The following is an 11,075-nucleotide window of genomic DNA, read 5'->3' as shown; positions in this document are numbered from 1 at the left end:
CAATTCTGAAACTGGGAGTTAGCATAGACCCCAAGGTGAAGGGATCCATCTGACAAGACTACTCTACCCTTAGCACACACCAGTCATAAATCCAGGGTGTTGTCTGGGATTTTAACCAATCCGTGATAACATCCGAGGGTCCCATGATTTATAAAGTTAGAACTGTGCATGCACACGTCTATGTGTCCATCGTAAATACATATACATCTATCCAAATATGTACGCATACAGACAGATAACCGTATATGAATAGAGTGTTGTGGGCTGGAGAAGGCTCAGGGCCATAGTGCACATACCTGTGTATACACCTTCACACCATCACCAAGAAAGTTTTAAGACACAAACTCTAAGAAAAAGAAACGTACAAGTTTGAAACATGAAATGGCTTATGAGGGGGCTGGAGAGATGGCTCGGTGGTTAAGAGCACTGACTGCTCTTCCCAGAGGTCCTGAGTTCAAATCCCAGCAACCACATGGTGGCTCACGACCATCTGTAATGGGATCCAGTGCCCTCTTCTGGTGTGTCTGAAGACAGCTACAGTGTGCTCATATAAATAATAAATAAATAAATCTTTTTAAAAAAGTAAAAATTCCTTCTTGAGCCAAGCATAGATGCATCTGCCTTTAGTCCCAGTACCTGGGAGGCAGAGGCAGGCAGATCTTTGTGAGTTCAAGGCCAGCCTGGTCTACAGAGTGAGTTACCAGTGAGCCAAGATTTTGATATTGAGACAGTCTCTCTCCACATACATATATAGTCCTATATAGGGAACAAATATACTGATGTGTGTGTGTGTGTGTGTGTGTGTGTGTGTGTGTGTGTGTGTGTGTGTGTGTGTAATTTAAACATATATACAAACATGCATTTTTTTCTCTTTGGCTTTTTATTAGTATACTTGTTTGAGGATCTTTCCACCCACATGAGTCTCCATTTTATTTCCTACTGGGCACACCATCTATCAGGGCTCCCTGAGCTGCTGTGGTACTTGGCTCAGGTGGCCCTTCCTGTCTGAACAGCCTGCAATTAGAATGGCTGTTTTAGGGTCAAAGAAAAAGGCCACAAGAAGTCAGGAAAGACCCACGGCGAAGCTGGAGAGCCGTGACAAAGCCATTTCATTCCCTCTTATTGTCCCCTCCAGTTCTGCCAGGTCATCTTGGGGACCCTGTCCAACATTCTAGTTCTGAGACGGAATTCTCCATTCCGTGTCAGGTTGCCAGAGCCTCTGGCCGAAAGCTGCAGCCATGAAACTGACTCAGGGGTCTTTTCTGTGGTACCTTTACATGGACAAAATCTACTGTTTGCTGTCGTTGAGAAACGTGAAGGCTTTGATGGAATACTTTCACCTTCTAGACGTGCACCACAGGAACACCTTGAATGGTCAGTCCCCCAGCCCCGCCCCCACCCCACCCCACCCCACCCCCACCCGCCTCACACAGAACCCAGAACGATCTCCTTAACATTGACTTCATCTTGTGGAGGAAGCCTGTAGAGAAACTGCTGAAGGGGACAGATGACAGTTCAGTGCAGAGAATGGGACCCCAGGCTGTGGGGTCAGGCTGGGCTCTACCCACAGTTTCTTGGTGATTCAATGAACATGTCATCTCCAGACCCAATTTCTTATCCTACTCTCTCGTGTCTTTCCCACCTCACATTCCCCTCCTTCCCACATTCATGTCATTTGTTTGTTTGTTTTTGAGACTCACTGATTTTTTTTCTTTTCTTTTTTTCGGAGCTGGGGACCGAACCCAGGGCCTTGCGCTTGCTAGGCAAGTGCTCTACCACTGAGCTAAATCCCCAACCTGAGACTCACTGATTTTTAACCAGATTCTTCTTTGCTATTGGAGTTACCAAAAATATTGCCCCCTCAGCTCTGAGTCCATACACTAACAGAAGGCCAGGTTGAAACACCCTGGTCCTTTTTGAGCCTCGATTTAAATAAGGGTTTTTGTTTGTTTGTTTGTTTGTTTTTTTGATCAATCCAACCATCACTGTCACCTCATAGAGGAAAATGTCACAGTGAAGAATGAGCAAGAGCACCTGTGAGATTGATTGATTGATTGATTGATTGATTCTTTTTGAGACAGGCAGGTCTCACTATGTAGCCTGGCCTATTGGCCTAGCTTGGAACTCACAGAGATCCACCTGCCTCTGCCTCCTGAGAGTTAAGGTTAAAAGGTGTGCGTACCACACCCAAGCCCTCCCTCCGTGAAGGCTTTTGAAGCCATTCGGTCAGTAACAGGGGAGCGGCTGAACCTCAGCAGTTGACAGGTTTAGCTTGGGCCCAGGCCCCAGCACTGACAAGAATGGAAGAAACACTGAATGGAAGACACTTTTGTTCCACAGGTGGAGCCTGCTTTCCTCTGTGTGTACACTTGGCATGAGATGTGAGACCGCTCCTTCCCAGAGAAGACAACTTCAGGCACCAAGCTGTCCCTCAGAGAGCTGTCTCCTTAGGGCATTTGTGCAACAGAGTCTCATCTCCCTAGTAACCACATAATTCCCCAGTGACACAATATCCAGGAGGTCCACACCTGCTATCCGATTACCAAGGTTAGGGACAGTGACCTGAGAGAGGACACAGCTTTACGCTTTGCTTCCTGGGAGAGCAGCTCCAGGCCTTGGGGTTTGGGGTGACCAGAGTCATCTTACTGCAAAGCAGTACTGGCTCCATGGCTACAAGGTCCCCCCAGGACACGTCTCCAGGAGCACCCTGCCACCCGTGTGTATACCGTATGTTGCTTTGAGTGTTAACACCCAGTGGGCCACACAGGAGGAAAGGCCAAGTGGCCATCAGACCAAAGCTGACATTGTGACCACAGACTCACCGTGCTCCTGCCTGCCTTGAGCAAATGGCAGAGAGGACGTTCGTATTTTACATACTCAGTGGGGCCCAGAGGTAATTTTTGGTGGTGTTGTTGTTTTCTTTAAAATATTTTCAAAGGTATTTTATGTGTCTGTTTGGCCGCATGTATATCTGTATACCACTTTTGTGCCTGGGACCCATGGAGGCCACAAAAAGGACAGAGTCTGACTCTATAAGCCAAGCTGGGCTTGTGCTAATGGCAATCCTTCTGCCTCAGCCTCTTGAGTGCTGAGATTTTTGTCAGGAGCTGTGGCACCCAGGTCTCCAGATAGCTTTAGTAATGAAGAGGTGAGAAGATGGGCGGGATGGCTACACTTTTGAGGCCAACCAAGGCTTCACTTAGTGAGCTCCAGGCCAGCTGTCAATGAGACTCTGTATCAACAACGAAACAAAGCAAAACTACACGAAAGGATAGAGGAGAAACCACACGGAAAGTCACACTTGAAAATCCTGAAGCCGGGCAGTGGCAGCACACGACTTTAATCCCAGCTCTCAGGAGGCAGAGGCAGGCAGATCTCTGAGTTCAAGGCCAGCATGGTCTACAGAGTGAGTTCCAGGACAGCCAGGGCTACACAGAGAAACTGTCTCAAAAACAAAACAAAACAAAAACAACAACAACAAAAAAAGCAAAAACAAATGAAAAGAAAAGAAAGGAAAAATCCTGTTCTTTAAGTTACTTTCCTCAGATATGTATCTGTTTGAATATGTGTTAACTAATGCACAGAAAAGGCTGCTTCATTTCAATAGTGCACAGCCCACCAGGCTGACTCATGGATGAGCCCCAGCTCTGCCACTGAAACACACAGACCAACGGCAGCAGTCACATCCCACTAGAGCTGGGAGCAGCGCAGACGCTGCCCATCTCACACTTCCTGAAGTGGAGGCTGTAGTTTGACCCCTGAGTGGCTCGACAGGCTTACAACTGGGTGTGCTACAGCCTTCCTCATCAGGTTCTCAGGGCTTGCTGAGAGGTGGCAATCGAAAGTGCTTAGAGCACAGGAAGGCTCTCTCCCTCCATACCCAGAAGCCTTTGCTCTGAGTAAGCACAGAAACTCTAGGGACTCATAGGAGAGCATGTCCCACCTTTTCAGATTTTCCTATTTGGATTCAAAGAACCCCGGGAAAAGCTGAGGTAAACATTAGCATCCTTAAGCACTTATCTTGTGTCTGTGTCTGTATGTGCATGTGCATGATGGGTGTGGCACCTCTTTGCACTGGAAGGTCAGAGGACAACTTTCGGGAGTTTGTTCTCTCCCTTCCACTTTTATGTGGGTTCTGAGAATCAAGCTCTGGTCTCCAGGTTTGCATGACAAGTGTCTTTCCTGGCAGAGCCATCTCTCTGGCCCATTTGTTGACATCTTTTTTTTCTTTTCTTTTCTTTTTTTTTCGGAGCTGGGGACCGAACCCAGGGCCTTGCGCTTGCTAGGCAAGCGCTCTACCACTGAGCTAAATCCCCAACCCCTTGTCGACATCTTTAGCAAAGGAAGAATGATGCCTTCTCTCCTCTTCCAAAGAGCACTCTGTCACTAATCAGCACCCTGCCTGTCATTGGTGACTGCAAAGTCACCATCTGTGCCTGGGGTCAGGAGCCAAGCACTGACCAGTCCCATGATATCTGGGCATGTAAGTCAACTGTCACCCAGCTTTCAGAACTTGGCACACTGCTTTCCCACAGCAAAGGCAACTAAAGGCTTGTGGCGTTAGGGAAGGTTCTTCCTGTATACAGGGAGCTCCCGGCACACCCGCCGTCTTATGTGGCTCCTGCTTTAAGTATTTTGGGACTGTTCTAAAACACTCCGACTCGGAGTTGGGGATTTGGCTCAGTGGTAGAGCGCTTGCCTAGGAAGCGCAAGGTCCTGGGTTCGATCCCCAGCCCCGAAAAAAAGAACTTAAAAAAAAAAAAAAAAAAGCTAAAACACTCCGACTCGTTCCCCTCTGCTCCAGATGTGTTGTTCTTTCATTTCCTCCGCCACGTGACTAACCTGAGAAGCTCACAGATCAAGATGATATTCGACCTCCTAGACTGGACGGCTGTAGGAGAGATCGGTTTTGACCAGTTCTACGTGCTGGTTTGCATACTGCTGGCACATCAGGCAAGTACCAGGGCTGGCCTGGGCAGGTGAGAAGGGGCTGGGCTTCCTGCTCCTCTGACAAAGCCAGACACTGAGGAGAAAGCACAGTGGGATGCCTTTTTACCACTACAGATGGGTGGAAGGAAAAAGAAATGACAAATTCAGTTTTAGTTCCTGACTAGTATCTGCCTGCACTTTCCGACACCTTACCCGCTTCTCGAAGCAGTGGCCACCATCTTCAGCCCTCCCATCCTGTATAAACTTGTAAGGAAAATGTTGTTCCTGCCCACCTTTCTTGGCCTGCTTGTCCTCCAACAGGCTTCAAAGCATTCCCAAATACCTCACTCACTCCTGCCCTGGTCCTTTGACTCAGAGACTTTTCTGCTGATGCTAAAAGGAAGAGGTGTGTTCTCCGTGTTTCACCTCACCAAGAGACACTACCTTGTGCTCCTTGAACACAGGGATCTTGCCCAAGTACCAAGGTCAAGGCTTTGAGAGATAGACGATGCAAGGTGGCAGCTTGGGTTGTTAATTAAGCACAATTGATCACTTCCAAGTTTCTCTTGGCCCTTGGCCCTCTTCATACAGCCCTTTCCCCGTGTTTGGGAGTTTGCCCTTTGCTCGGAGCTCTCTAGGAAATGCCTTGTGACCATACACACCTTGATGTAACACCCTACAGGTAGCACCAATATTCTCACACATTTCTCTCAAAATAGAACCATCTGGAAGATCACTTTATGTACCGCCATTCCCGGCCTGTTTTCGATCTGCTTGATTTGGACGGGGAGTTGAATATAGGTGTGACCAATTTCCAAAACTACAGGTTTCTCTTCAATATTAAAAAGCAGGAACTCCGAGACCTTTTCCATGATTTTGACATCACAGGTGACCGAGTAAGTGGAGCTTCAGGAATCGTGGGGCAGAGGGCCATGTCCTGCACCAGTGGTGGGGAAGATGTGGATCTGTCTGGCAACAGACTGGGACTGGGAAGGGACTCAAGGCCAACGGGCCCTGCCTGGCAGAGAAAGGCTTGACTAAATTTCCTATCATGTAGTGTGAACACACATTAGAGAGGTTTGGAGGAGGTACCCTAAAGGGGCCAGGCAAGTGCTTATAGATTTGAATAAACAGAAAGGAAGAAATTCTAGGCTAGAACCAAGTGAGAAGAATTCTAAAAAGGCTCTGGGAGGATGGTCACTTCTGTCTTTGTAAAGGGAAGCAAGTGGTGGCTGCTACGGAAACCTGACAAAGTGACCCTGCTCCCACGGTCTGACTGTTCCTGGACCCCTCTCAGCCCATAACTGCCCCAATTCCTATACCTCTAAGTCTGCAAGCATCTAGAGTGCCATACAATTACCACCTTACTAAACTTTGTAACATTTTCCTCCTCTACACAATAACAGCTACTCAATTACAAGGAATTTAAGCTGTACACAATCTTCTGCACGGACAAATCCATAGACAGAAAGAAAAGGAGGAAAGAAAGAGAGGAAGTGAGAGAGAAAGAAAAAGACAAAAGGAAAGATAAAGAGAAGTATCTTCATCTCAAGAAGTTGTATTCATCCGTGTTAAGCCACAGGAGTCTCCTGTGACACAGAAGTGAGCATGACTAATTAAAGTTAACATGGCCACAGTGAAGTAGAGCACTGAAGCACATGTCTGTCTGTCTGTCTGTTTTATTTATTCGACTCAGGATCAGGCTGGCATCAGACTCACAGATGTTCTCCTCCTGAGAACCTAAGATTAAAGGTGTGTTCCATTCAAACTCAGTATTTTAAGATTTATCTATCTATCTATCTATCTATCTATCTATCTATCTATCTAGATATCTATCTATCTATCTATTATATAAGTACACTGTAGCTGTCTTCAGACACAGCAGAAGGGGACATCAGATCCCATTACAGATGGTTGTGAGCCACCATGTGGTTGCTGGGAATTGAACCCAGGACCTCTGGAAGAGCAGCCAGTGCTCTTAACCGCTGAGCCATCTCTCCAGCCCTGAGTATTTTTTAATTTATTTTTTTGATTCTGAGTCTTATGTAGCCCAAGCTGGTTTCAAACTTACTTTATGGTTGAAGTTCACCTAGGGCTCTTGCCTCCAATTCCCAAGTGCTGGAATTATAAGGTGTCTTCTTTTCCTACCCAGCTATCAAAGTGGGTGTCTATACCTGAGCTACACTTTCAGCCCCAAGCAGCCATTCTGCTTTTCTTCTGCTTTTTAGCAGGCTGTGCTCACAGAGACCTGATGGCTCTAGAGCCCAGCCGTTAAAACAAAGAGGCCTTTTCTTCCTCTTCATCAAGGGCTCACCATTCTTGGGATCATTTCTAGGCTTGTTGTAAGACAAGTGGCCTTACCTCAGGAGAGCAACCCACAGAACACAACTTGACAAAGAGAGCGCTGCAATGGCAAGAGGTTTAATGATCTATGTATGTGGGGTTGCTCATCCTCGAAGGGAGAGGCAACCCGGAACTCAAAAAGCACACAACTTTTACTCTTTACAGAGGGCAGACCAGCAACAGGGTTAGCTGGCTCATTCTCATTGGTGGTACACAGGACAAAGGATCTTGTCAGGTATTGGCTGGCCTGCTCAAGGGGCTGTTCTTGGCCTAGTCGGTCACTTTCCTCATCCAGTCCTACACTTGGCCTTGGAGAATCACTGGGAAAGGGCTAAGTTGGAAAGTTCCTCAGAAGCGGGAAGGAACTGGGTGGTCCCGCAAGGTCAGGATGACATCTACAGGGAGGGGTAGAGAGAACAGTTGTTTTGTTTTGGCTGGTTTCCATTAAGCCTGGTCACTCTGACCACCAAGACCTCGCTCCTGTATTCCCAGGACCTTGTTCTTACAGCTTTGTTTCTTGTATCTATGAAACTTATTTCTTCAGGCTGAGCACGCCTGGATGCCAGAAGACTCAGGTTGGCCAATGGCAACAAGGCAAGTTGACTTAAAGGACACGGAAGCTGCTTCTTTCTTTTTTCTTTGAAACCATGTTCCTTTGAGACTGCAGCCCAGACTGATCGGCCCCAGCATGGGTTAACTGGAACTGCAGGAGTGGACGCCACAGTTCCAGCTCAGGCTCTGTGTTCCCTGAGAAAGGCTCCATGCCACACCAGGATCCCAAACCCCCAATGCAGTCGCCCTCAAGCGAGCTCATGATTGACTCACAACTTTTGCTCTGAACCCTGCCAACTATGTGGAGCTATTTTGTTTATAAAAGAGAAAACCAAGGCCCAGAGAAATTAAGAAACTTATCCAAACACCTGCCTCACAGGTTAGTTAGGATCAGGATTCAGACTCAAGGTCAGTTAAAGCTGCCTGTACTCACAGCCTGGGGTCTGAGCCCATGGGACTTGTGGCTGGCTGTGTTTTGGTTGTGTTTGGGGAGGTTATTTTGTTGATACAGGGTCCCACTATGTAGCCCAGGCTAGCCTCTGCCCTGTGATATTCCTGCATCAGAACCTATATGTTAGATACTGGGATCAGGCATGTTCCACCAAGCCAGATTTCTCTTTACTTTTTTTTTTTTTAAGATTTATTTTATATATATGAGTACACTGTAGCTGTCTTCAGACACCAGCAGAGGGCATTGAATCCCATTACAGATGGTTATGAGTCACCATGTGGTTTCTGGGAATTGAACTCAGGTCCTCTGGAAGAGCAGTCAGTGCTCTTAACCACTGAGCCATCGCTCCAGCTTCCAGCTTCTCTTAACTTTTTTTTTTTTTTTTTTTTTGCTATTTGGAGAAAGTTTCTTTTCCTTAATTTTTGTATTTTTTCCCCATCTTTATCAAATTGTGTATTTCTTATCTACATTTCAAATGTTATTCCCTTTCTCAGTTTCTATGCCAACATCCCCCTAACCCCTCCCCATCTCCTTCTATATGGGTGTTCCCCTCCCAATCCTCCCCCCATTACTGCCCTCCCCCCAACAATCCCGTTCACTGGGGTTCAGTCTTAGCAGGACCAAGGGCTTCCCCTTCCACTGGTGCTCTTACTAGGCTATTCATTGCTACCTATGCAGTTGGAGCCCAGGGTCAGTCCATGTATAGTCTTTGGGTAGTGGCTTAGTCCCTGGAAGCTCTGGTTGCTTGGCATTGTTGTTCGTATGGGGTCTCAAGCCCCTTCTCTTTACATTTTAAGCTAGCAATTCAATTGGCCAAAAATGCTGTTTAGTGTTAATTTCTACAGCTCTCACTCCCAAGTCTCTGAGGAACATGGCTGAAGGCTGAAGAAACACAGATGGTTTATTGTTGGGGGTTTTGGAACCGCCTCATAAACAACCCAAACTCCAATCTTAGTCAGACAGGGATAGTTTATTGAGCATACACCCCAAGACTGGTCAACCAGGGCCATGGTCAGGATTCAGGAACTGAACCATGACCCTGAGTTAAGACCCTACAGGGTTTTTAAGCCCCAAACCCACAAACATCTGTTCTAAAGTTATTCCACCAATCAGGGTTTAGGGATAGGGGATTTCCTTAGGAACATGTCTTTGTTGTACATTTATCCTGTTTCCATTGGTTGGGGTGTTCAACTGTGGCAGGGGACTTGTCTCGTCTAATATTCTATTCTTCTCGTCATATACCAGGATATACTTGTCATATACTTGTCTAACATTCATGTCTTGTTAACCAGGATGTCAGTTACCCATGTACACGTCTTTCTTTCTGCCAAGTAGGATGTCAGTTCCCAGGAAGGTCTTGGAAACTTTACTAGACCCCCTATTCAAAATGGAAGTCTTATTTTAAATAGATGCAGGTGTCTCTCTTAAGTTGGGGTCCATCCCAGGGGCAGCTTCTAAAGGCAAATACCATAAAAGCATATACACAGGTGCAGGAAGTACTAAATGTACTTATTTTCAAAGTATAAATGTACATATTTTCAAATACGTAATCAATCTTGGCATTAGAAAGTTTATAATGGCAGGCTATCCAGGTGACAGTTACCTAGGCCTTTGTATTTTTTTAAAAAGAATTATTTTATGTCTGAGTACACTGTAGCTGTCTTCAGACACACCAGAAGAGGGCGTTGGATTCCACTGAGCCACCATGTGGTTGCTGGGAATTGAACTCAGGGTCCCTGGAAGAGCAGTCAGTGCTGAGCCACCTCCCCAGCCCCTAGGCCTTACTATTTTACCTAGGACCTCAAGACAAGCAGAGACTTGGAGGGTTCCCAATACCATTGATCTGCTACTCAACAGCATAGTTAAACCTGGTTATGCCACCAATGTATGAAGATTCGGCTCACCCAAGACCCTTCTCTGCAAGTCAAACTGGGAATCATGAAACCCAGTTACTGTAAAGCCTCATTCCCAAACAGGGACTCAGCTAACAAGTTTGTGAGCAATATTAATGCAACTGGCAGTAGCTGCTTCTTACCATGGTACCACAGTGAGAAGGGAACCAGGAAAAGCCAAACTCAAGGTAGAACTGGTCATTTCAATCCCTTCTATACAGATAAAGACATTGCTTTAGGGAAATTGCAAGCAACCTTAGCGGTCCCCACGCCCTTCCAACATTAACGGTCTGTGGTTACTACAGTGTCTGTGCCAGGTAGACAGGGACACTAGGCTTTTGCAGGCTGGCACTCCAAAGTGAAAAAAATGACAGAGACCGGCCAAGCCCAAGGGCCTCACCACTGAACTTACTGCTAGTGTTGGTTCTCTTTTGAGGCTAAATGGCTTCTGTCAGGGGGCACCTTTAGGGTCTAGGTGTGATTCTTCAGGAAGACACTTCAGAGGTCTCTCCTCCCAGATGGTCTTGAGCTAAACAAAGGATAATGGCTCCCAGAGCAGATACAGCACTTTACGGAGAATGGGGGTGGGGGTGAGGGTGGGGGTGGGAGGGCTCAAGAGAGTAGATGGTTAACTTGTCATTTCTCCCATGGGAGTCAGGGGGCACTGTAAAGGTATAATGAACAGAACACCAGATTTCTTTGGAAAGACTCAGGGTGTCTTATAACCCACATGTGGAGGTCAGAGGACAGCTTGCCAGTTGATTCTGATCCTTCCTTTGTTACAGAGATCAAACTTTGTTAGGCTTTGGGACAAATGCCTGTACCTGCTAGGCTATCTTGACATCCCATCAAATTTTAAAACATTCCTTTTCAAAGCATCTTCATGAACTGGAGGCTTCTGAAAGGTC

The 11,075-nt window shown here is 46.6% G+C and overlaps 1 protein-coding gene across 1 annotated transcript; it reads left to right on the top strand.

The window, feature by feature from the left end:
* The first annotated feature begins 1,238 nt into the window (after positions 1 to 1,238).
* Positions 1,239 to 6,564, top strand: Efcab9 (EF-hand calcium binding domain 9). The gene is made up of 4 exons (XM_032913997.1): positions 1,239 to 1,374; positions 4,805 to 4,953; positions 5,649 to 5,825; positions 6,336 to 6,564. Exons 1-4 carry the CDS (start codon positions 1,239 to 1,241, stop codon positions 6,522 to 6,524), a joined length of 651 nt encoding a protein of 216 aa, XP_032769888.1. The 3' UTR covers positions 6,525 to 6,564.
* Positions 6,565 to 11,075: the final 4,511 nt, after the last annotated feature.

The sequence above is a fragment of the Rattus rattus genome, chromosome 9 (genome assembly GCF_011064425.1).
Source record: "Rattus rattus isolate New Zealand chromosome 9, Rrattus_CSIRO_v1, whole genome shotgun sequence".
Classification (NCBI taxonomy): domain Eukaryota; kingdom Metazoa; phylum Chordata; class Mammalia; order Rodentia; family Muridae; genus Rattus; species Rattus rattus.
The sequence above is the reverse complement of the archived record's forward strand: the minus strand, read 5'-3'. Positions and strand labels throughout refer to the sequence as shown.